The 26,964-nt window shown below is 35.9% G+C and overlaps 2 protein-coding genes across 2 annotated transcripts in view; both read left to right on the top strand.

Annotated features, from left to right (window-relative positions):
- Positions 1-5,585, top strand: part of LOC142341436 (kelch-like protein 12) — a 53,182-nt gene extending 47,597 nt beyond the window's left edge. The window contains exons 9-10 of the mRNA XM_075392374.1: positions 3,650-3,824; positions 5,423-5,585. Coding sequence (XP_075248489.1) covers positions 3,650-3,824; positions 5,423-5,482 — 235 coding nt within the window. The 3' untranslated portion in view covers positions 5,483-5,585. The remainder of the gene's footprint in view (positions 1-3,649; positions 3,825-5,422) is intronic.
- Positions 5,586-13,012: 7,427 nt separating this feature from the next.
- Positions 13,013-25,930, top strand: LOC142340700 (IQ domain-containing protein K-like). Its single transcript, XM_075391396.1, has 4 exons — positions 13,013-13,254; positions 15,129-15,363; positions 19,983-20,136; positions 25,478-25,930. Exons 1-4 carry the CDS (start codon positions 13,017-13,019, stop codon positions 25,646-25,648), a joined length of 798 nt encoding a protein of 265 aa, XP_075247511.1. The 5' UTR covers positions 13,013-13,016; the 3' UTR covers positions 25,649-25,930.
- The last annotated feature ends 1,034 nt before the right edge of the window (positions 25,931-26,964 follow it).

The following is a 26,964-nucleotide window of genomic DNA, read 5'->3' as shown; positions in this document are numbered from 1 at the left end:
GAGAAGGGGTAAACCGATAAAGCCCGGTGATTAAATCATTGAGAATTAGGTTGGCAAAGTTCATTAGTGTTTGCTAGCTGACGTTGGTATTAAGCTTATTAGCTTTCAGTTTGGAAGCTGAATTAAGTATAATTTTAGAATCCAACCGAAACTGCACGCCGAATTAGATCACTTTTTGACACTGAAAAAAGGCAAAAAATTGGTCAATTTATCTGTTTTTTTTTTCTTTTTCTCTTTCAATCCCGATGTGCACCAAGCGCGTCAACGGCAATCTGCCGGCTATGTTTTTTGTACTTTTTGCTTGCGCAGATTTTTGTTTTTCAATAATTTCTCTCAAACGGAAGTTTTTAGCAACTATTCGGGGCACCTGTTAGTTTTTTAGGCAGTTTCCGTACTACCGATTTTTCGTCTGATTGTTACGGGTGAAACTGGTAAAGCCCGAGGGCATTAAGTCTTTGATAAGATCTCTAATAATTTAGTTCTTCGAATTTTGGACCCCCATACCCGTCTTCACTGCCCACACGTCCAATTCAGGTGTGTAGGCGTAAGTTAACTGTAGAAAGGCCAATTTCAGGTGGTTTGGGCTCTCCCCACTAATGCCCCTCCACTCTTTTGTGAGAGGTTTATTACTCTTGAAGTCTTCGATGTATCAAAACTTCTAAAAAGGTGTGATCAACATTGAAAACTGAAAACTCGAAACTGATTAATTTATAATAAACCATTTACTCCATTACTTTTCCGACCCACTCTAGTGGGGAGAGGAACTATATACTCAAATGGGTTTTTTGTTCAGTCAATTTTGGCCGATCGATATAATCATTGTAGAGTTGTGAGTGGTATCGTTAGAAAGCCCGTCCAGTGCATTAAAATAGACAGATTTTTTGGTTTTTACGTGGAGTTTCGGTTTTTACTTGGATTTATCGAGGTTTAAAGTTTTGTAAATAAATTTCTCAAAATTCAGACTTTTTTTCAAAAATGGGACCAAATAGGTTTTTTAGCCCACTTTATTTAAATTTGCTGGAGGTAGATACCTTAAAACTGCCGTCATATTCTTCGTAAGCTCGAAAAGAGAGATTGTTCTACTCCCAATAGCTTAAGAGTCTTCTGGAATTATAATTTTGTCAGTCTTAGAAAATTTAAACTCGATAAATATACAAAATGTTTTTTGTTCATTTTTGATATACTGAAAATTTCTGTTTCGCAACCATTTGGACAATTGAGTGTTTTCATAGACGCGCAGCAATATCAGGGTTGATCTTGATCTCACCATGGATCCTTACGGTTAAAAAAATTGAGATTTTAATGGGGCGGTACCTTTTAAAATATTTCCGCATTTATAGATTTTGTGTAAGTTACTGACAAGAATTTCAAATCAGGTCTCAATTATTAACAGATATTATTTACAAAAAATGAGGCCCAACAAACATATATCATGGTTTCAGAGTTAAGCTCAGGGTTTTTATGGCTTTGACCAATTGTTTTTGTAAGATCTTATCGACTTGTTTATTTTTCATTTGTAATATTTTTTTAGCCCAATGACTTAGTTTCCCCAATCAAAGATCCAACGGGCTTTTTTGAAAGGTATACTTGAACATAGACAATGCTCTCGGTTGTTATATAATGTCCCTTATGACTTTGAATATATTTTTTAAATGTCGCTGAATTTTTGAACTTTGCCACTATTTTATCTTACTTCTCTCAAGTTCTGGCGTAGTCTCTTCAAAAACAGGCAGAAATCCATTTCCTGCGAGTTGAAATATATTGCCTGTAACGGTTTTTTAACTAATGGTTTCTTCGTTTTGATACTTCGAGTTTTCAAGTTCTTTTTTTTTTCAGCGTAGTTGCACATTGGTTCGGAAAATGCTCAGCGTTGAAAAAGGCGAATCTGAATAGGTTTATTGTTTTTGTTGCATAGTGTATGCTTATGGAAAATTAAGTGATTTTTTCCCTATGTTTGTCTTTTTTTGTTGTTATACGACATAACTGCTATTGATATGTCTCAATTGATTCCCCAGGACGTATAACTACCTATTTAAAGATTTCAGTTTATTGCTGTTTTTAATGACTTTCAAATAACCTTTTATAAAAGTTTTTCAACTTTTGTCTTTTTGACCTCATTTTTGTCCCCATGTGACTCAATCTCACCAATAAGAAATCTCAAATACTTTTGTTTATTCAGACACTTTTTCTCTGTTAGTTATATTTTTTGACTGTTGGCTGCGACCAGTTAATTTCATTAAAAAAATCTGTTTAGTGTATAGTGTTTGGTTTTTTTTGTTGTCATTTCTCCGTAGTACTTTTATCAAGAAGACTTTTTGATGTCCAGATGAGAAGCAAGTGATGATTTACAGTTCTTGCAGAGAACATCTTATTTTGCCTTGAACACCGTGGTGTTCAAAAATTGTTTGTGTTTCTCTGTTATTTTGTAGTCTCATGTCTTAGTCTAATTTTTAACAGGCCCAATTGACTTCCTGAGGTGTTGCAACTTAATCCATCGCTTTTTGCTGAAATCTTTTCTCTGTTATGGCTTTTGATAACAATTGTTTTCATAAACATTTAATTTTTTGAGCTCCGCCATTTCTTAGTCGATTTATAGCATAGTCTCTGTAAAGAGGTCATAACCTGTTTCCAGTGAGCTGTAATAGTCTTTATACATGTTTTGATTTCAGCCATTTGTTTCTCGGCGTTGTTACTACGAGATTTCATAAAGTGTTGAGATTTTTATATTTGTACAATTTAAAGGTTTTTGTTTTCTTTTCAAATTATAACATTAATGGTAGGTCCCAATGGCTTTGAAATATTGCGCAATTGAACATTTTTGTTGCTCCTAGACAACTTTATGGTTTTTACGGCTTCACATTCATTTTCGCGCAAAGTTGATTTAGACTATCAATTACACTGGATATTGACAGGTCTCAATTGCTTCCTATGAAGATATAAATGAACATTTTAGTGATTTCAGTCAATATCTAATGATAATAATCACGTTGAAATTAATTGTCTTCAAAAATAGAAACGTATTCTTTTTCGTTCTTTATGTCGACCTGTTATCCAGTCGCTTTAGGACAGGTCCCATATATTTTCTTATGAAGAATTGGTTAATTTGTTTCGTTTAGGTTTTATTTGATGCGAGTCTGATTTTGATAGCTTGACTTTTTAATGCAGACATCGAGTGTTGGTCCTAATTATGTTTATTATGTTAATGTTAATTTGATTTTTTTATTGTCTTTTCTAATTGTCCTATTAACAACAAGGTTTATCGGCCCTCTAACACTCATTTTTTCCATTAGTGGTTTAGTGAACGATTATGTTTTTGAAAGTTTTTTATCTGTTCGTCATTTGGTTGCTAATTAAGTCAAGAATGTGGATGAGCAGGGTCGGAACATTATGTGCGTACGCACATCACCGAGCCTCCTAGTTAATTCTACAATCAAATCAATCTCCCAAAGTCCCCTTAGGCAGTCAATGTAACAACGGGCACGAATTTTTGGTATAGCTATCCCTATTCTGCTCATGCTGGCTATGAACAAAATCAGCCCCCCCCCCACACACACACACACGCCGGCCGCTTAAGAGCAACCAATTAATGGACCACTCGAGAGCAATGCAATGTTTAGTCTTAGACCACTATAATGTTGCTCTTCTTCAGGTACAACCCAGTTGAAGACAGTTGGACTTGGATCGCGAATCTTCCGTCTCCCAGACGCAGCATGGCCTGTTGTGTGTTAGGGAACGAAGTGTACGTCATTGGAGGATACTCTGACCAATCAGAGACCGCCTCCTCTGTGTACAAGTACAATCCCAGTCTCAACCAATGGAAACAGGTGGGAATTTAAATTGTAGTGAAAAATTCCATAACGTTTTTTTTTTGTTGAAAATGCTGCAACTCTTGATCGTTGACGGAAAAGTTTATTCCAAAACTTGGAGAGAAATTCTGCAAGGCTTTTCGGGTCTTTCCCATTATAGCACCCATGAAATTATAACCCCCCATTATGGTATAATTACCATGTTTTTTTCTTGGGGGGGGGGGGGGGGGGTCTATAGGTTATCAGACCACTAAGCGGGTGGGCTATAATTGGAGAGACCCGGCTTTTCTTTGTTTCGAAATTCTCACATCCTTAATGTGTTATGAGGATCTTTCAACTGTTAATGACTCGAAACTAAATTTATGCAATTGTTGTGTTGAAAAAAATTGAAAGAACTAGTGGTTCGGTTGCTTCCATTCATGCATATTACAGAGTGTATTGGCAGTTCTAAATGGAATAATTTCAATATACCTTAAAACACTCACGTGCACATTTTAAAACGCCGAAAGTCTGCAGTGCCAGTAGTCAAAATGCCAGAAGTTGCTACTTAGCCGGAAGTTGACTTTCGTCATTGTAAAACGTGCACATTTCGTGTTCTAAGCATGGTTAAGTGACTCTGCAGAAGTCACTTCGAAATTCTGACTTTTTATCTCGAACCGCTTCGCGGTTCATGATAAACGCCACAAGTTCCCAGTGACTTCAAGCAGAGTCACTTAACCATTACTTGAAGCACGCACCTTTAAGTTTTAGAATGCCAGAGTTTAACAGAGCCAGGCTTTAGGCTGCCATATATTCCATTATACAGTGCCAGATCTTAAAGTACTCAAACAAGTAAAAACGTTCTTTTCATTTGAAATTGAATGTACAGTTGTTACATAGAGCCCCACTAAATGAGCACATGTCAATTGGGATCTTTTCCGTTTGTACCAACCCCCCCCCCCCCCCCAAGATTAGTAAATGCGTATTATTTGCACCCCCAGCATCTATCCGCTTCCAAATCACCTACAACCTAACCTCCGATATGGCGTTTAGCTTGCTGGCATGAGAGTGCAAATATAGTGTGTGGGTGTAACTATAAGCACTAATTGGATGGGGGGATGTAGATCCTCAAAGTTTTTTTCATTTCTCAAGGAAAAATTGTAATCACTTTTGCAAGTAAATTGTTTTTGAGTTAACTTGCACAACGCGTGTTCCAAAAAGGTTACGTGACTCTGCTAAAGTCACTTCGAAACTCTGGAAAAAAATCTCGAACCGCTTCGCAATTCTCGATTAATACCAGACTTTCTCAGTGACATCATCAGAGTCACATAACCTATACAGAAGGGTTGTGTTGATAGTTCAGATTTTTTTTCTGCCTCCCCCCCCCCCCCCAGTAGTTAAAAATCCGTTTGTGCCCCCCCCCCCCCGAGCTCAGTGGATGCATTTTATTTTGCAACCCCCAGACGCTCGTGTCATATTGTTACATGATGATTTACTATGTAATATAATGGCACGTGATTTGTAACTGGGGGATGGAGAGACTATTAGCGCGTGCGATTGGTTAGGGGACGTAAAATTGTTATGCCACTAAGCTGGGGGTCCAAACCAATAGATTCGGTAATTAAATGTTGGTTTAGGTTTCCGATTTGACATCCTACCGAGTTGGAGCACGCTCTGTAGTTCTCAAGAAGGACTGATAGCTACGTTCTTAATATTAGTGTCTATTTTTTGTATTTGTAGCCATTATAACTTGAGGTAAGATTGAAGTAGATTACATATTCTAAGAGATTTATTTTCTTATTCGTTTTCAATACTGAGTTTCCGGAGAACGTTTTCGATGAGGTCAACGTTTTGTTATTGAAGCGCGCCGGACAGTCAAATCGAATTTTGCTTTCTGTTTTCTGGCTGTAGATCTACTGTCCTAGCACATAGTCAATCAACAACGGAATCTGAGTTGTTTTTTTGCTCAAAAGAAATAATTTTAAACTCTCAATATTGATATTTGCACACTTGTATAACGATGTTTAATTTGCAATAGTCCCCCCCGCACCCGTTATTAGTATATGCAAACCCACATCACTGCAAAAACCAGAAATGTTTTGTGCAAAGATGTTAATGGAAACTAATGTTTTGTTCACGAGGGAAAGGAAAATTTCCGGATTTGGTTTTGAAAATAGAGTGACTGCGATTTTAAAAAATATAAGCAAACGTGAATTTCAGATTAGTCATGTCACAAGAACTTTTGACAACAGAGTCGGGCAGTGTCGGTGGATTCGGTACTGGTGCATTCTTCTAATATTTTTCTGGGTTGTGTCAATTCTCGCAGCTTTGTTCCTAATCAGAGCCGGCAAAGCTATTATTGCAGTTGCAGTTTGTCTAGTCGTAGCAGCAGTGTCGCTAGTTCTGATATTTCTACCCAGAGAAGATAGAGATAGCGGAGAAAGACATCACAATATATGACGGGATTTTCTGGCCAAGATTGGCTCTCATTGTTGGGCTGCTGATTTTTCTTCTGATCGGAGCTGCGGTTTCGGTGCTGGAAAACCTGCAAGTTGTTCATTCTAAAAAGATGTAGTATGGCTGTGAAGGTGAATACAAATTGAAAATCTGAACTCTTACAAAATAGTTAATTGTGAATAAATTTGTAATGTAAATTTGTACATATGTATTTCAAATTTTTAGTTCTGTTTTAATATAGCGATTTCTGGCTGTGGTAAAATTCTGTTATAAGCAGGCCTTTGTGTTTGCGAGCGTTTTTTTAATGTTTTGAACTACTTTGACCAAAATGGTTTTTGCACATTTAAATAAGCAGTTATGCGTTTGAGAGCATTCTCAATCATTTTAGGAGGGCATTAAGGGCTCCTACAGTCGAAGCCTTTCGTCTTAACTAAATTCTAAGTTTGCACTTCGACGAAACTGTTTTGGAGACATGAATTCATGGTGTGATGGGCGGTTCCTATGATGGGCGGTCCCCCCCCCCCCCCCCCCCCCCCCCCTCCACCACCACCACCCAATCTCCACCCCTGCATATCGTTCCACCCGTAACCCAATGAGCTTGACCCACCCCCCGAGACCGTGAACCCCCTCGCCCCAGCGCTCACCGCACGCACCTTCAAGTAAGCTAAAGCTAGCCTCCCTTAGCCTTAGCTAGCTAATGAAGAATAAGTCGTTTAGGACCGCTCGCCGTTTAGGTTTTAAATTGAGCAAATTTGCGGTCTCTTGTTGATCTATCTTGGAAGTTTTCCCGTTTTTTGCACTTTTCAAATTAGTTTTTGTACAATTTTTTCATCTGGAACTATTTTATGGGCTTCTTACCCAGAGTTGACACTTCAATGGGCTATACTATTACAATGGGCAATGAACTATACTAGCAGGAACTTCATCTCTGGTGTTTTTCTTTTTGGAATTTATTTAAGTCTAATTCTTTTATTGCAATTTTGAGACTGAAGATTTACGAAGTATTTGCAGCTATGTTCAGGCTTTCTGTCTTTTATTTTGATAAAAAATTTTGGCTGTCATATAGTGAGACATTTATTGAACTGAATCAAACTGTATCACACACAATTTAGAATACATGTTTTGGAGTCGATTTATGAAGATCTTGTCGAGATATTGTCAAATAATGGGCTTCTGATCTTATTTTCCCCTTTTTCGGGTTTCATATGGAAACTTTTTGTGATTTAAAATGCTTATTTAGTTTTTTGCTACAGTCAAATTTGACTTCGAAATGATTCCGTGGTCTTCCGGTTGTTTTTTTTTAATTGTCGTATTCTCGATTTTTTAGGAGCATTTGATCGCTCAACAACAGTTCAAGATCGTTTTTCCTGCTTCAACCACTGAGACGATGAATTTGCGTGCAAGACCTGATTTGTTATTACATTATGTATATGTTCTCTTGTCAAAGTCAGAAATTTTAGGGGAATACATGGCTCTCTCGAACGAAGTTTGGAGTTGACTTTTTGAGGTTTTTTTGTCATCTAAAATGTTCTCACAATCACAATACAATGAAGCTGCTGAAATTAATGAACGGCGCCATTTTATTACTAAAAATAAATATTACTAAAAGTCAAGTCCAAAGTATACCGAAAAAGGTTTCTTGTCCGTAGATTAAGTCTTAGTGTTGTATGATAACGCCATTTGAAGCCCTTAAGTCTGCTCCCTCCTCGGAACCTGGAGCAGACTTCAATACTAAATTCGAGCACCTTTCAGTCGTTTGAAAGCAGTTCGTTTGGCGTTTGATAATTTCGAGATTTATTTTGCTTGAGAGACATTTTTTGACATTCAATTTGATCTAAAAATAAGGTAGAATTGTAGTTACATAATTTTTAACATAACTTCTTGTTTTGTGTGCTCTTGATGGTCTTTTTCAACTAGAGGATTGCAACATTCTTTTTGCAGCTGTCACCCGGCAATCTGCTAGCTGTTTTTGTTGCGTAATTGTTGAAGCAATTATTGTTTTTGTGTCCATTTTAGCAAAATTTGCTACCAAGCAGCAAAATTTGCTACCAAATTGACCTATAATTGAACGAAACGTTGATTCCCTATTTTTTTCGACTACCTGTTTATGTTCAGAGAATTGATCACAGGCCCCTGGCTCTTGAGATTTTATTGGAAAACCAAATTGAGGGCAAAATTTGCTGGACTTCGATAAACAGCATTTTGCTTTCTATTCGCTTTTTATTGCTGGCCCAGAAAAGGTTTGGTTATCGAAATTTAAATTTGTAGACGTCGGAATGTTTGTGACAAAGCAGCGCCATTACATCGCTAATAAGGAGTGAGCTCAGTTTTGTTTCGCGGCCCTCAAGAATCAGAAAAAAATAATGGACGAGGACGTTTTCCTGATGTAATTGACTCGGGTAACTGATAGGGTTATATTTGAGGTATATTGAAAATAGCCATGAATTTTGCGTGAACAATATATCTATAATCACGATGGCTGTGCCTCAGTGGACCTGCCCGTGGTACTTTATTAATAGCCGCACAGCGATAGCTGGGGCTATTATTGGCCTTCTCTCTGTTTTTACAATTCAAAGAAATTTTACAAAGCATAATAAATGGTCGATGGTATTTTGTAAATAGTATTTTTCTGTAAATACATTTTTTAAATAGTATCAGTCAATCAGTGAGCCCTGATTTGAAATTCTTGTGAGTTATTTACATAAAAAACTATAAGTGCGGAATTAGTTTTGAAAATGCCGCCCCCAGTAAAATCTATTTTTTATTGTAAGGATCGATGGTGAGATCAAGATCAGCCCTCATATAGCTGCGTGGCTACAAAAACACTCAACTGTTAGAATGGTTACGAATTAGATCAATTTTAATCAAAATTTAACAGTTTATCAAAAAATAAATGCGTTTTGTATGATTATCTGGTTTAAATTTGCCAAAAACTGCAAAATTTTAATTCCAAAAAGACTGTTAAAGCCAGCGGGAGTGCAACTAGCTCTCTTAGCATCTACTGCCCAGCTTACAACTGGCCAGCTTTGAGCTTATGAAGAATATGACCGCGGTTTTAAGGTTTCTTCTTCCAGCAAATTTAAAGAAAGTGGCCTAAAGAAGCATATTTGGTTCCATTTTTGACGAATTCTCAATTTTTTTTTAAAATCCAGCCTAAATTCTGGCCAAATACTGGGACCGAACAATTCAGCAACCCCTCCCCTATCATTACCGTTAACAATTTTCGAAAATTTGGTCAAAATTACGGAAAATGTGAATAAAACAACGGAATGTCATCTATTCACAAAACTTTTAACCTCGATAACTCCCTGTAAAAAGCAACAAAACAAAAAAACTTTTTATTAATAGCAGCACAGCGATAGCTGGGGCTATTATTTGCCTTCTCTTGGTTTTTTTTTTTCGTCGTCCTTACTTTTATTACGACCATATGACGTCACAACCACTTCAAATCTGCTTTTTGTTCACTCGTTCATGCAATTTCAACTGAAGTGCGTGCGTGACGTCAGTTTTTGCTCTTAGCGAGTTTCCTGTTTATTCGCGTGATTAAATTTTTGGTCACACTTGACTTACCTCACTCAAAAATGACTTCCTCACTTTGAATTTGACTTTTATTTACTTTAATTCAAAGATAGAAGGTCAAATGGGTGTGTGTCACTCTAAATGAAGATTATTTGGGATCAGCTAATAGAGGCAGCAATAACTTATACAGATTTTTAATCAAAATATATCAAATCAGCCTTCAATGAAAAGACGATTTTATTGGTCTGTCTTTTTTACTGTTCTTTTTTAGACTGCAGATCTACGAATCTATTGCGGCTATTTTCTGGCAATTTGCCAGCTGTTTTGAAACTGTCTATAGAAGCCGAGAAGCCTGTCTATTGAGCAATAATCTCGCACCTTGATTGCTTCAATTTTGAAGCTGAACTGTTATGTCACCCTATGGAAAAGGAGACTTTATATATTAATTGATTCTTCTCGACTCGCCCAATGCGAGGGTAGTTGAACAAAATTGCCTGAGTAAACGAAAATAGAAGAAAGCAATTGATGAATTTAAAGAACAGAAGTAAACACGGTAAACTCAATTAGTAGACTGTTGATTTAAATTAGAACCATGTCAGCAATAAACTAATTAATGTTATAAAAAATCAAACGATTAAGTATGTAAGTATGACACCAAATATGCAATGTTTTGCATTAGTTAAAATTTTTAGAAAGATCAGTTAGACTTGCAGCCTACGAAGTATATTAACCGTGTTTTTAATTGTTCTCAAACGAGCTTATTAGCTCTATTTCAGCTCAAACTGTTTTGGAGACTTATACTAATGGTATGAAGGGCGGTTCTTAGAAATTGAAGACACCCCCACTATTGCCCCCACCCCCCTCCCACCGCGCTTTTGCCCCCCGCCCACTGTTTCCCACGCCCCTCACTCTCCATCAGCCCAGAGTGCACCCCCCACCCTCACACCACCGTGGCTACTGACGAACAACCGATCGATAAAAACCGCAATTTTATACTAATTTTCAATTTTTTCTAACTTTTTGACAGTTTTTGTCATTTTTTGAGTTCTTTCAGCCCTAGGTGTCAAGCAAACTCCTCGAGGGCTTTATAATAGGGTACTGCATAGTTTCTAGTGGTAGTGGAATGGTTTCAACATTTAGCATCAAGAATTTTAGCTTTTTTGATAAAATGTGCAAATTTTCTCAATTTTTGACATTTATTTTTCATTATTGGCGTCTTTCCAGACGTAGGGGCCAGAAAACGTCTTTGAGGGTTTGATAGTTTGTTACTGATAAATTTTTTTTTGCCATGGAATAGCTTTCGATTTTTTAATATGACAAATATAAACACTTTTTTATTAAACTTGCATTTTTCAAATTTTTTCTAAAGGTTTTTGTCCGTTTTTAGGTTTTTCCAGCCTCAAGAGCCGAGGAACCTCACCTACGGTTTGACAGTAGGTTACTGTATAATTTCTAAGTGTAATGCATTGTTTTTCAAGATTTTAACATCCCGAGTTTAAGCATTTTTTTTGACAAAAGTTTCAATTTTTTTCATTTTTGAAATTTACTGTCATTATTTGAATTTTTTCGGCCGCAGGGTTCAGAAAACCTGCTCAAGTGTTTGATAATAAGTTACAGGAAAGTTTTTTTGGTCATGGATTACTTTTAAACATTTTACTGTCACAAGTTTTTGCAATTTTTTGGTAAAACTTGAAATTTTCTAGTTTTTCGATTTTTGTCATTTTTTAATTTGTTCCAGCCTGAAGAGCCAAGAACTTCCTCTACTGTTTGATAATAGACTACTGCATAGCTTCTTATGTAATGGAATGTTTTTCAAGATATTAATTTCAGCAATTTTTAAAATCTTTTTTAAAGCTTTTTTTAATCTTTTTGAGTTTTTCATCATTTTTTCCGGCAACAGGGTCCTAGGAACCTCCTCCACGGTTTGATGATAAGCTGTTGCATAGTTTATAGAGTTAATGGAATGGTTATCAATATTTTAATGACTCCGGCTTTAGCAATTTTTTCATAAATGTTTTTTCAAATTTTCGGAAAATTATCATGTTCCAAGTTTATGGATCTTTATGAGCCAGTGAAACTATTTAAAGCTTGAAATAGTGATACTGGATAGTCTCTTGAGACAATGAACTGGTTTTTTGAAGATTCTAATATCTTAAATTTTGAGCAAGATTTTGTTAAAATTTGCGAGTGTTTTCAAAATTTTTGAATATTTTTTGTCCTTTTCTGAGTTTAACGATCATTACTGGCCAACGAAGTTTTTGAAGTCCTGCATATGGATTACTTCGCATAACTCCAGAGACAAAAATGGTTTTGAACATTTTCACTGCGAAATATGGAAGCTTTTCTTTTTAATTTTGCAATTTTTTGCAAATTTTTAAAATATCAGTTCTTTATTTGATTTATGTACTAACAAGGCTAGAAACTAAAAGTTGCAGAGCCGAATCAAGCTAAAGCTAGCCTCACTAAACGTGGCTAGCTACTGAAGAAGCCAACCGCTCGCCGTTCGTTTGAGAGCAATTCGCCCCACGTTAGTCGGTTATGTTTAATATAAGACTTGTTCATTTGGCCATGCCTCAGAGGTCCGGAGGACTTGACATGAAATTATTGGTTACATGACAAGATTTTGGGCATGTTGTGACATTGGTCATTGTAGCATTTGGTATTTTGTCCTGACATCGAAATTATTACAACCCAACATTTAATCAATTTATGATAAAACTGAGCTTTAATGTATAAAACATGTTTCTAATTTCGGCTTCTAATTTTAAATCGCACAATGAACGAATAGATCAGAGAGCATTAATTGGGTATTATGGAATTGAATAAATGATCACGTAACCCGATGTAAGTTTTTTGGGTTGCAATGACAAAATAGCCAATGCCGTTATACCCAATTTATTCCCGTTGATCTTTTCGTTCAATAATCCGATTACAAATTAGCACTCGGTTCTAGCAGCATGTTTTATCACAATTAAGCAGATAGTTTAATCCCATGTTCAGTAGTGATTGTTTCATATCAAGTCCCACGGGTCGCTGAGGCATGGACATGGCCCGCAAGGCATGGCCAAATGCACTCGCTAGATATTATGCGAAATAATCGTTCGTGTAGTTTCAACGTTAGGATAAAATATTGGGTATTTTTTCCCATTGGGTATTTTGGCATTGGGTATTTTTTCCTGGCACCGTATTTTGGCTCATTAAATAAAAGGTCACGTAACCGTTTATACACCATCCTTAACCGATTTCAGTTTGGTCATGTCCATAATTGTAACAGAAGAGCCTCCAAATATATGGGAGGTAGTTTGCAAAGAATTTCAGAAGTTGGACCCTACAATTGAGCACAAGACTAAATCTAAAGAGGACCCCACTGTGATTCAGTTTTCTAGCAAGTTTGTTCACCCAGCTGTTCATGGTAGAAGATTCACCCACAACGAGATTGATGGCAATGCCTTGACCGACTTCAATGCCAACAGTTGTCATCCTGCTTTCGCAGGTTCGTTTTGCTTCGTTATGTTAATAGCTTTGATTGCTCTCAAACGAACTTCATAGCAATTATATTAGCCCTGTGCTCTTTTTTGTGTGACTTTTCGTCTCTCCAATATTTCGTCTGATCTATATAGCTTTCCATTTTCAAAACCGGGATAAACAGATGAAATCCGAGGGTATTAAGGGGCAGAGCAGCTCTCTTAGAGCCTTACTAGTCTTAAGTATCGGGTTCACCTAAACTGTTTTAAGGAGACAATTTGAAGTTTGACCCCCTCATTGTTCCTATCCCCCACTCCCCTCCCCCCCCCCCCCCCCCCCCCTCCTAATGCTAGCATTCCTGAGTGACAGCTGACTACTGGCAAAGCCAACCGCTCAACGCTCACTGTCGTTTGAGAGCAATTAGCTTGACGTTAGTCGGTTATGTTTGAATGGTGTGAGAACAATTTACCTAATTGAGCTAATTGAGAGTACTTTATGAAGGTAACATGACAATTTACCCAATGCCATTATACCCAATTCACATTGATATTCGTTCCATAATCCGAAACTAATTATCAGAAAATAGCTCTTAAACGTATGATTTAACAAGTGGATAATTTAATCCCATGTTCGGTTGTGATAGTTTCATATCAAGTCCCACGGGCCGCTGAGGCATGGCCACGGCCATTAAGTATACGGCCAAACATACGGGCAATAGTGACTGCTAATTTGCTGTCGGATTATTGAACGAAAATATCAAAGTACATTGGGTATAATGGCTTTGGGTATAATGGCATTGGGTAAATTGTCCTGACACCCTTTATTAATAGCCGCTTAGCAATAGCTGGACTATTATTGGCCTTATCTTTTTATGACTCGAAGAGGAGTATTGGTTTTCTTAAGATTTTTTTTACCGGAAGTACTATTTGTTCAGGCGGCGTTTTGACCTAATAATGAAAGTAAAGTTGCCGTGTGAACTAACTTTTTGAGCGAGAGAAGTTTTTTGATCATGCGCTTCGATCAGTGGATGACTTTTCGGTTTTGAAAAGTGTTTTTTGACAGAATGCTGCATAAAGATAACCATTTTTAGCCGGTTTTTTGTCCAATTGGCCCAATTTTTTCGTATAATTGTTTTTTTTTGTAAAAATAGTTTTTATTAGAAGCTGTATTAATATTTGAATCTCTGAAATTGATACCACAGTGTTTTTTGAGAATCTAATAACGCGTTTTAAATTCTAAATGAGCACATATTTCCCAATTTTTTAAGTTCATATTTGGTTTTTTAGTTTAATTTCTTCATTTTTGGATCTTAAGCGGATATTTTGTTTTTCAATAATCAGTCCATATGGCAATTTATCTTTAACATTTTATACATTGACTGCCTCTTTATAACGTGAGGTATTTTTATTTTTTATAGAAGTGTACACATGCTTGCCCGATTATGGCAGTTGTTTGTCCAATTTTTCTCAGTTATCTGTTCGTTTTTTGGATTTAATTACTAGAAAGTCTTTTTGTGCACTGTCTTCGATCCTAATTTTCTTAGTATTATTTGAATAATTTTGTGGCCTTCGTTTGAAACTCTGCAGGTGAGTCAATTATGTTGAATTGAAGTTGAAACTTTTAGCTTTGTTACGCCAACTGTATCTGTATCCTACAACCACCGTTCTCGGAACGTTTTCAGTTTTCAGGCTGTTGACTCAAAATACTGTTGAAACAGATTTAGCATTGCAAACGTATACTGAATTATTTACGAGTTCCTAGCTCTGGGAAGTGACTTGATGAGTTGATTAAGCTCTTTTGCTGCCCTTGTCAAGCGAATTTGCATGATCTGTTTATACAAACGGTAGTTGCATAATTGGTATATCTGTACTGGACTAAACGATAATTTGATCGAATTCCTAGGTCTGGTCGAGTTGCCACCATCGGATTCTCCGGAGCCAGATGAAAGTGGACCACTGCCACCAGCCAAATCTTGTTCTCCCAGAGAGTACCTGGAGAGTTATGTGTTCCCAGTTCTTCTTCCTGGTCTGCTGGAACTTCTGAAGACAGCTGGCACTCAGAAGTGTTTTGAAAGGAAGCATTTCAAGTTCAATGGATGCGATTTCTTAACGGAATATCTCTACAACAACAACCCAAAGTTAGAAAAACGCACGCATTATAGTATAAATTAAATTTTATTGCAGCTGCTTATATCAATAGCTGAGCAAATTTATTGGATAAGCCGCAGGTTTCATACCATTCAAAGTGTTCAATAAAAAAAGGAACACTGTATTTCTCCTAATATCTGTAAATGTTTCAGTCATAGTAAAATTTACAGAGATAGGCAGCGTAGAATATTGATAATTACAACAGAGAAACGAATAATTTATAATAACTAAAATATCGACCGAATAGAGAAGTCACTTGTATTGGCGGGAGGGACGACAGTGACATAAATTTAATACAAAACAGAAAGAAATTTAATTGAGCTTAAAATGTTTCCAAGTAATTGAACCATGTTGGGTTTTCTTCGGGTCCTTCTTGTATTCATTGAGAAAAAAACTGCTTATATTTCTTCTTTGCAAGACTGTATGACATTGACAAATCATTTCTTGGGAAAGAATTGTGCTGCAGAATACCTTTTTTAATAATACATTTTTCATGCAAATTGCATTTTAAAATTGTCTGGGTAAAAATTTTTGAGTTCGCTCGTGTATATAAAAACTTGCGGTTGGTAATTTGAAAGCTGAGCTTGAGAAGGCAGGCTTCTTTCTATTCATGATGCTATGACAGTAAGTGGCAGCCCTGTAATCAAAAAGCAGCGAAATAGGTAGTATACCAAGGTTCATTTTAAGATCTGAGGATGAGTCAAACTTTTGTGCGTGAAAACAAGCTTTGATGGCACAATTCAACTGCTTTTCTAGTGTTGTTATGAGATTTTGATTGATGGTTGCAAGTAATACAGAAGAATATTGATCATGACTGAGAACAAAAGAGCAGTGCATTCTTATGAACATATTCATCAATTTGTTGTTTAATAAGAGATTCAAAAACTTTTGCTAATGCTGGTGTTAACGAAATTGGTCGATAGTTTAGAGGATCATCGAGGTCTCCTTTTTTTAAAAAAGTGGAGTGATGTCAGCTCTTTTGAGATCAGCAGGGAATGTTTCTGTTTTTATAAATTCATTCAATAGAAAACAAATAGGCTCAGCTAGTTCACTAACTGCGTCTCGCAATGCCCATGAGGGAATGGTAAAAAGACCCATTGGTTTGAATTTTCCAAGAGCAAGAAGCGTTTTAAGACATTCAAACTTAGTAACAAATCTAAAAGAAAAGGTGTTTTTTGCCTCACCATAGGCAGGTCTACAGTATAGTTTCTACTTTCAAAAATTTCGCCTAATTTACTGAATTTTAAATTAAGTAAGTTGGCTATTTTAGTTTTTTCTGTGATAATTTTATTGAAAGAGTTTTTTATAGAGTATACCGTAGTTGTAGTTTTCACGGAGTTTCTTACTTCATTAATCAAATTCCATTTCTTGCGCTCTGAAGTTGAGCTTTCAACTAACTGATTATGAAATTTCTCAAAATCATTTTCATAGCCGGCGCAGACTTCGGCTTTCATTTTGAAAAACTCGTGGAAAGATTCTGAATTGAGGTTTTTCTCTCTCAGCAGATTTTTGTTTAGTGTGTTTTTGAAATGAACCGTTTGGCAAGGGAAAACTGTGATTAGTTGTTTCTTATAAAAATTGTTTTGATTGGCGCATGAAGGAGTATTTGCTGTTCAAGATTTCGCTCAAATGTGCGTAGCATTTCACTTCGAACTGTAGAGCAGTAAAAATTTTCCCAGGTTGTTTGCTTGATCGAATGTTTAAAATCTTTTGGGCTGTGATTCGTTTTATCATAAATTTGTTTTTTAATTACTTTGTTCTTGCTAAGTTTTGTGGCAAGAATAATCAATTGAACAAAATGATCTATTTGTATTGGTGAGTCAAAAATTTCACTATAAAGAAGGGGTTCGTTTCCATCAATAATACTGTAATCTATAAGTGAGTTCGATTCATCCTTAATTCTAATTGCTTGATGCTTATTAGTTACATTTAGATCATACGGTTGAATGATTGTTTCCAAATTCTGCTTTTCTTTGTTTTCCTATTGATATTATAGTCTCCCATCATAATTATTGTTTTGTTCTCATTAATTTCTCTATCAATTGATCTAGCAGACTGCTCGAGAATTTCTTCGTAAAGAAGCTTTTTTGGGTTATAAGAAATGTTTATTAGGTAATTTTTTAAAATTTTTTAAAGTTATTTCGACCCACAGAGTATCAAAAAGAGTACTTTTGAAAGCTAGATCAACGCGTAATTTTGGGTTAAGTTTCCTAGGAACAATTAACAATACACCTCCCCCTTTTGAACTCACCCGATCATTGCGAAAAACAAGACAGTTTGTTTTGTTCGGGTTTACCAAATCAGTGTCAATCTTTGTATCTAGCCATTTTTCAGATAGACCATAGATGCAGTTAGCCCCAACATCATTCATTAGGCTTTTTAACTGAAGTTGTTTTCTAGTTATGCTCCGTACATTTAATTGAAGAAATTTTAAATTGTCTGAATAAGTTTCGCAATCAAGGAATATGTCTGTCATCGATTTAATTGGCCCAGGGTTGGTTTCAATATCTCCGGACCTCAAAAGTAATAGCCAGATACTTTTAATGTATAAGCAAAAAAATAAGTTACTTAAGACAAGAGAAGATTTTAGTCATATTAAAGCTTGGTTCTTGCTCCTGGAATTGGTCTCCGACCAAATTCGAGTAGGAACTGCTATTGAGTTAAGTGATGTGGGAAAAGAGGAAGTAACTTGAGAACTCAACAACATTTATCCTAAAATTATTAAACATATCTTGTTAGAAAACATTATGCTTGTCAAACAGTTGAGACCCAATTCTTTCAGTACAACAGAAAATTACAATTGATTCGGCTTTTTATAAATTTATCATTACTAATATGTTTGGTAACGGTAATAATTATTCAAGTTTGAATTAGTGTTTGCCATTGTATTAGGCCAGTACTGCTCTTGGAATTTTGGAAATCTATTATTCATTTTATAGCTCCCGTTGGTGAATTTATCAGTATCACAAATGCCAGTAGATGTTTGAAGTAGAAACATTAGAAGATGATTTTTAAGGAAAGGAATGCCATGGTTGTAATTCAAATGTACATTGTCATGATACAAGGAATTTGTAATGGTTGACCTTTGGGTTGAAGGAGGGGATTGAGCGTGATAATTCATTTATCTTGAGCAAAACAAAATTTTTACCAAGAGATACCAATCTTTCTTTAAGTGCAGCATTAACTTCATCAATTAATTTGTTTTTTGATCGATTGTAGTCAGTTTCTTTGAACGGTATTACCTCCATGACTACAAACACATCAGGCTTGAACATATTTTTACAGGCTTCAATATGGCTGAACATGTCATCTAAAATTTCTTTGTAGCTTTTTTGTAATTTTAAACAGTATTTGTTCCGTCTTGAAGAATTATGTTTTTTGGATTCATATTTTTCTACAACTTTTATTTTCTCTTGGTGGTTGACCCACGGTAGGTAGGCATGGATAGCTGTGTCCAGTGGAATTGTTGCATCACTTTCTAGCTTACCAATGATGCTGCTACCCAGAACCAAATTTGATTGTTCTTGTTTGAGGGGGATTAAATCAAAATCGCTGACCTTCTCAGAAAAAACCAGGTTTTTTCGAGATTTTGATTCATGGTTGGGTGTGCCCTCCCCTTCATTAGATGACTGTTCCAATGTTTTGTCCTGCAGTTGTCGCTGATAAGTGTAACGAGCACATTTTCAATAAATTTTTCCTTTTTTGTAATCTTTGATGTAAGTCAAGATATAATTTGTAGGAAGTTTCCTTTTTAAGTTGAACCCATTCAGTTAGGGATACTAATGAAGTATCAGTTTGTTCATTTAGATTGAAATTCTCCTGGCTTTCTAGTTGAATATTATTAGAGTTTGTCATAGACATTGCAATTTCTGTATTTTTGAATGAAAAAGGTCAAGTTTATTTTTGCTGTGTCTGCATAAGTGCAAAATCGATCAATGTTTCCATAGAAGAAAGGTCAACTGTATTATTTGAAAGTTATTCGCTTGAATATCAATATTCTAATTCGCAATTCAATATTTCAATATTCGCAATTCAATATAGACATTCAATATTCGCAATTCTCGTTGCGGATAACGGCTTACATTATTCAGTTATGACATAACTTGTAAATGATAGAAAATCTAAACTTTTGGCGAAACTGCGGATCTATTCTGTCCCCCGCAGTGTTTTTTATTACCCCCAGTTGCAAATTATATGTTGTTATATAGCACGTTACTATGTAAGAAAATAGCATGTGCGCCTGGGGGTCATAAAAGATTTATGCTCACTAAGCGGGGGGGGGGGGGGGGGGGGGATGAAGACATAGAAGTCTATTGCCCTTTTGCCATTTATTTAAAACACGCCACTCAGAAATTAATTATGGAAGCTGAAGTTGTTTGCCTCTTAGATCGAGCAGTCTCTTTTGTGATGAGACTTTCTTTCATTGGGTTGATTGATGGCCGTGTCACGTCTTCAGCTCTCCTCGCTCAGTTATGTTATGTATCAGCTGTGATCTTGTTTTGGGTTTTAACAATTTTTAGACATGGCGCGTCTCAAGTCTTGATTAAGTCGTATTTGAAAAGTGGCAAATTGTCAAAAGTCAATTGATAGTTTCCTTTGCATTGTGTAGTCACAGTGACACTCGCGAATACACCCCGTTAGACGAGATCTCCTTCGTGAGAGAGATGAACGAATCCCACCCCAGGAAACCCCTTCCCTGGTCTCTTCTATGGACAGAACAAGAGGCAGCCCTCAGAATACAGTCTTTCTTCCGCGGGTTTCAGGTACGTTTTAATTTTAACTCAAAGTTGGGTTTGTTACTCTCGCTTTTATTGCATACTTTATTTGTCTGTGGAAGAGGAAAACTTGACTTTTTAATTGCTCTTGAACGAAGTTCATAGCAATTATTGTAAACGTGTTGGACTTTTTTATGCAAATTTTTCGCTTGACATTTTACGCTTTTGTTCTAGAACATTCTTTCACATCTCAAGTGACTTTTTCACGCTTTCGTTCTTCATTTTTGAGTGATCTAGATTGCTCTCATTCCGAAGTAAAGCTTGTTAATTGCTCTCAAACAAAGTTTGTAGCAATTATATTAGTCCTGTCGGTCTTTTTTTTATGCGATTTTTCGCTTGACCAATTTTTCGTCTGACGCTTTTGACTTTTCGTCCTCAAAAACGGGATAAACAGGTAGCGCCCAGCGGGCATTATCTGCTCTTAGAGCCTTTCAGGTCTGTTTCAGCTCAAACTGTCTTGGAGACTTATACTTATACTTATGGTGTGAGGGGCGGTTCTTAGAGGTTGACACCCCCCCCCCTTTGTTGACCCCCACTATTGGCTCCACCCCCCCACCGCGCTTTTGCCCCCCACCCAGTGCTGCCCCCATCAGCCCCCGGTGCAACCCCCCCCCCCGTGGCTAGCTACTGACCAAGCCAACCGCTCGCCGGTCGTTTGAGAGCAATTCGCCCGACGTTAGTCGGTTATGTTTATTAATATTAAATCGTTCTAGCAAATCTAAAGGAAAGGCCTGGTAGCCCAGTGGTCCCTCTATTTGATTTCCCTCTATTTATGTACTGAAAGTGAATGAGAAAAAGATAAATGATTCAACTTTTTACCTTTTTTTATGTTTGTACAAAATTTATAGCAATTATTCTGAACAGCAAAAGTAAGTTATCAACCCCTCTTTTCACGAAGTAGAATTCAAATTACGAGACAATATTACTCCAACTTAAAATCACATTTTCAAACAATTTTTTCACCATTGATCCACTACACTAGTCCTAAAAAAGAAAACATTGAATTCCAAAATGTTACACACCTTAAAAGTGTCAACAAAATGGCAATGTACAAATTCTAAAATACATAAAACAATAAGAATATATTTTATTTACAACGTTTGGAATACTAAAAACATTTAAAAAAATATATTGGATAATTAGGAAATTAAAAACAATGAAAGCTTAAAAAAGGTCCCTCAACAAATCTCTGTATTGCCTTTGGGTCCTTCAGATATTCCTTGAAATAGAATTCTTTCAAAAAACCTTTGATGTTTTTAACCTTATCAAGTTTTTGTCTTTGTTCATATGGAACTTCATTGTACAATTTCATGGCTTGCAGCATCAATGATTTATCGAGGAATTCCGAATTACTTTTCATAGCCGGATAAATTTTTCCCGTTCTCGCATTTTGCTTACAATTGGAAGTTTGCAATTCATTGTTGTTACTAAAAGCTGGTAATTGTTTCCTAACATATTTCATGAAAAATACCATACATCGATATTTGAGAAGGAATTCAACAGGCATGATTCTGTTTTTTATTTTTAAATCAGTCGAGCGATCAAACTTTTTTCTTTTGAAACACACTTTTATTCCCCAATTAAATTGTTTTTCTAATGTTATCATGAGATTTTTTCTGATACCAACAAGCATAAAAGATGAGTATTGAATATGACTTAAAACAAGCGCGTTCAATAGTGTTACTCTAGTTTTTATAGGAAAACAGTTCCTTATATCTTTCAAGATTTTGATGCTGCACGCCATTCTGGAGAATATTCTTTTGATCTCTTCTTTAAAGTTTAATTTGTTGTCTAGTATTTTTCCTAGATATCTTACCGACGACGATTCTCCTATGTTCACATCGTTAACCTTGAGATGAGACGGAGTTCGTGCTTTTTTTGATGGAGCAAACACGATATATTCAGTCTTCTTATTGTTCATCATTAATTGATGTGATTGGAAGTAATAACATAGTTTTTCAATATTTTTTTCCAAATAACTTCTAGCTATATATAGTATGAGAAGAATAGAGGAAAGTGTCATCGGCGTACTGGATTACTTGACAATTGTCACTATCAATAACTCTATGAAGATCATTCACATAAATGTTGAACAATATTGGTCCTAATACTGTCCCTTGTGGCACTCCTCTGTTAAGTAAAATCCAGTCGGACTCATTTCCCGAGAAAACTACTTTTTGAGTTCTGTCTTTCAAATATGATCTAATCAATTGTGTAGATGTTCCGTCGAATCCTAAACATTTCAATTTTTCTATTAGTATTTCGTGTGAGATTGAGTCAAATGCTTTTGAGAGATCGAGGAATGCTCCACAAACTGTATTTTTTTATCCATTTCAGTTCTTACATATTCCGTACATTGTAGTATGGCATCTGTTGTGGACACTTTTTTCTATATCCAAATTGTTTAGGTGACAGCAATTTATTTGAGATCAAATAGTCATTTATTTGGTTCCTTATAACTTGCTCAAAAATTTTGGCCAAGGCGCCGGTTACTGATATTGGACGATAGTTAGTGGGATCTTCTGTGTTTCCTTTTTTATAAAGAGGTGAGACCAAAGCTTTTTTGAGGTCAGTCGGAAAAGAAGACTCAGAAATAAACTCATTTATCAGAAAACAGAGATGCTCCGCAAGGACCGATTGGGCATCTTTCAACGCCCGTGCGGGAATTTTTGAAGGACCCAAAGGTTTGTTCACATTCAAACATTTTATTAAATCATGGACTTCTTTAAAAGTAACATATTTGAAGAAGAATCTATTTGTATTTCCCGTATCAGCTGAGAACAATGTTTTATCAAATTTTTTTCTTTCGCCAAAGTATTCCCCCAAAACTGAAAACTTGAAGTTCAAAAGGTTTGCGATGTCTTTTCCGTTCGTAATAAGCTCAACGAAGCTGTTACGCAGAGTGTCTATTACAATTCGTTGTTTTTCATTGTTCCTAACTTCTTGTATAAATTTCCAGCGACTTTTTTCTGTGTTCAAAGAAATAAAGTCTTTTAACAAGGAAGCTTCATTTTCTGATTTGAAATTTTTTCCAGATAGGAACTTATTTCTATTCAGGAAAATTTTCGGTTTGTCATTCCCCACAAAACAGGATTTCAATGGTGCATGCACATTTATTGCTTGCTCGACTATGATACAAAATTGCAACATCATTTCGTTAGCATTTTGTGATATCCAGAAAAGACTCCAATCTGAACTCCGAATATATTCCTGGAAATTTTCTTTGGAATAGTTCTTTTTGTCGAAAAAAGTTTTTTTGATTGGCATTTGTTTCATCATCATTTTTTCGTCTAATATAGCAACTGTTCCGTAATGATCACTATTCAAGATGCTCTCTGTAACAAAACATTTTTTGAAGTTTTCCGTGATGATATAATCAATCAGTGCAGTCTTATTGACACTCTGTCTTGTCCCTATATTTGTGTTACATGACACCAACCCATACGGAATAAATAGCGTTTCTAATGTTCGTTTTTCGTTCTTTTGAAAAAAATCAATATTGTAATCGCCCATTAAAATTATTCGTTTGTTCTCAGCTGCAGCACAGTCAATTCCCAGAGCCAGTTCTGACAGAAACATTTCAGAAAGGTGTTTGGTCGGGCAGTACGAAATATTTATCAAATACTTTTTTTTATTGAACTGACATTCTACCCAGATGCTTTCGAAACGGGATTCCGAGACGGTGGTAAGATCTGAACGTTCTTTAGGTTTAAATGATCTAGGTATATAGAGCAGCAGACCACCTCCACTTGTTTTGTCATGTAATGAAAGATTCCTATCTTTTCTGAAACATTGAAAATTTTCACTGCGTACATCCCGAAAACGGATATCGTCCTTCATTTTGAGCCATGTTTCTGTAAAGCCAAAAATTGTGTTTTTTCCCAAATCATCCATTAATTGCTTCAAGGTAGAGTTCTGACCAACAATACTTCTACAATTGAGGGAGAAAATCTTTACATTATTCTTAAAAGACGCGCCTACTGTTTTAACACACTCAGCATATTTCAGAACTGGCCCTGGGTTTTGTTCTACATCTCCACATTGAATCATGATAGAAGCCTTAACTATTATGACAAAACAAATATTTAATACACGGGAAAAAGAAATTGTAATTAAATTAAAAGCCGTTCCCGGTGTTCTATTGTTTAACACGAAAAGTGGCACCTCATGAAAATTGTCGTACACCAATTCACTTGAAGATAGAGTTCGTGAAGATAAAATAAGTAGAATAATGAGACTGATTCTCCATTTCCATGAAGTGCCTTCCCTAAACATCGATATCGAGTTTGAAAAATAAAACAAGCAATACATCTCGCGTTACTATACGAATTATTAAAAATGATTATTTCCCCTGGTGTAGTAATAGGTTTGATTGAAAGGTTTGCGTTGAAAAGAATGAAATTTATTTCTATTAAACGATTGGTTGAAACTGCGATTGTATTGAGCGTTTGCAATAATATTGTTTGATGTTTCGCCTACCTATCAAATTCAGATAAAACGCAACGTTCACTACCAGAAATCCCAATGTACAGTTGATGAACTTCTTTCAATTTTCACTGTAAAAAGAAAGTTATCACAAGATGTGATATGTTTTTATGTTTGTTCAACTATGGCTAAGTTTGCACTGGTGTCAAAATTGAGAGAAAAGATGTGAATAAATTGTGATATTGTGACAACTTTCTTTTTACAGTGAAAATTGAATGAAGTTCATCAACTTTACATTGGGATTTCTGGTAGTGAACGCTGCGTTTTATCTGAATTTGATAGGTAGGCGAAAGGACTAGTGTAGGGAATCAATGGTGCAAAAACTGTATTGAAAATGATGATTTTAAGTTGGAGTAATATTGTCTCGTAATTTGAATTCTACTTCGTGAAAATAGGGGGTGCTAACTAACTTTTGACGTTCAGTATATATTAGACCTGCTGGTCCTTTTTGCGCAAAATTTTTTGCTTGCCGCTTTGTTCTAGAACATTCCTTCGATTTCTTCTCTCCAGTTACTTTTTACGCTTAACTTGATTTTTGCGTGACTTAAACTAAATTAATCTCATTCAGAAATTAAATCACAAAGGACTGATATCCGAGAGCCTAATACTTCAGGTTTCTCTAAATATGCGATTCACCGAAACTATTAAATGAGTGGGTTGTTTTCTATTTTTTCATATTCTTATCAAGAGACATCACCCATCTGACAGAGGTTCCGGTTCCATTGAATGTCTCAAGCGCTGTATGTACTATTGTATCGTGCAATTTGCACATCGTTTGAGAAATCAAACCTACTCTTCTTATCCAATTTTTTCCGAAGATGTATTGGATCCGTGTATTTTACAGGTTAGAAAGCAGCCTCATATTCAGGAGTTGAGAGAGTACCAGCGCCAGATGCGTGAAGAGGGCGAGGATATTGGGAGCAAAGTTTCCGACTTCTGGTCCAGACACGAGGCTAGGAGCGAGAGCAGAGCATCTGCTAGAAGTCAGCAGCGACAGTCACCAAAAGAAAAATAGATGACATCATTAGATAAACAGATTAAAGTGATGCTAATTTGAATTGGATTGGCGTTAGTGAAGTAATTCTTCGACTCACTTTTTATTGATATAGCGGGGGGCCTGACATTTCTATAAACAGCCGTCTCTAGCTAACTGTGAGAGGGTCTCTATATTGAAGTTCATCTCTCATAGAATATAGAACTGAATTTCGAGCATTGAAAAGCTGATTGTATATATTGTTTGAATCCGCTGTAAGTTGTAAATTGTATATATATGATCAAATTTAGGTTTTCAACCTCATTTTCTGTTGCTACATTCTTAATGTTATAGCATGCGTCTTACTGATATTGGTATCTCAGTATGAGCAGCTCGATTGAAGGATGGCTATGCCTTCAGAATTTATACCCCTGCTTTTCCATTTAACATTGCCAATAGTTTAGGGCTCTGAGAGTAGTGGATAAAACAAGGATTCCAACCACCAGTAAAATTTGTCCCTTTCTCCTAACGCTAATCGCGCATGTCGAATCGGGCCAAATTTTACTGTTTATTGGAATCCTTGTTTTATCCACTACTATATGTTAGCTCTAAATTCAATAAAAAAATCAATTAAAATCAAAAATAAAAACAAAAAATCAAAGCAAAATTTACATTTCACTCTGTAAGAGTGATTCACTCTTATTCGGAGTGATCCCCAGTAGAAAAGATCGCTCTTTATCGCTCTTAAAGAGTGAATCCCTCTTTTTTGATATATTTTTATTTTTTTATACTTTTTATTTCAAATTATCTATACTTTTCAATAAATTTATATTTTCTTTTATTTTTTCTATATTTATTCCATTATTAATAAGAAATGATACAAAATTATAGTATTTACATGAACAACTATCAGTGAAACTGCTCAACGGAGTTGTTTAGCAAATTCGCAGATCCTCTGTTTGGTTAATAACTAAAGGACTTACAGCTCTAGGACTTTGCCAACTAGGATTAATTGTTTTATCCGCGAAGCGGTTACACCGATCAGTTATATTTCTACTAAATCCTCTAGTCAATGCTATATCTGGAAGTTGTTTCTTTACATGAGCCCGTATCCCATCATATCACAACAGAAGTACAATATGGACAATTAACTTTAGCTGAAGTACAACTTCTAAATGTATACTTACCCTCATCAAAATTATTTAGTGGTTTTTTATAATTACACTTATTACAACGTCTAGTTAATACTCTGAGCTGGGGTTAAGGTTAGGGTTAGGGATAAGGTTAGGGTTAGGGTTAGGGATAAGGTTAGGGTTAGGGTTGGGGTTAGGATCTGAGTTAGAGTTATAGTCATAGAT

The sequence above is a fragment of the Convolutriloba macropyga genome, chromosome 6, assembly GCF_964194025.1.
Source record: "Convolutriloba macropyga chromosome 6, txConMacr16.3, whole genome shotgun sequence".
NCBI lineage: Eukaryota > Metazoa > Xenacoelomorpha > Acoela > Convolutidae > Convolutriloba > Convolutriloba macropyga.
This window is presented reverse-complemented; position numbering and strand designations above follow the sequence as displayed.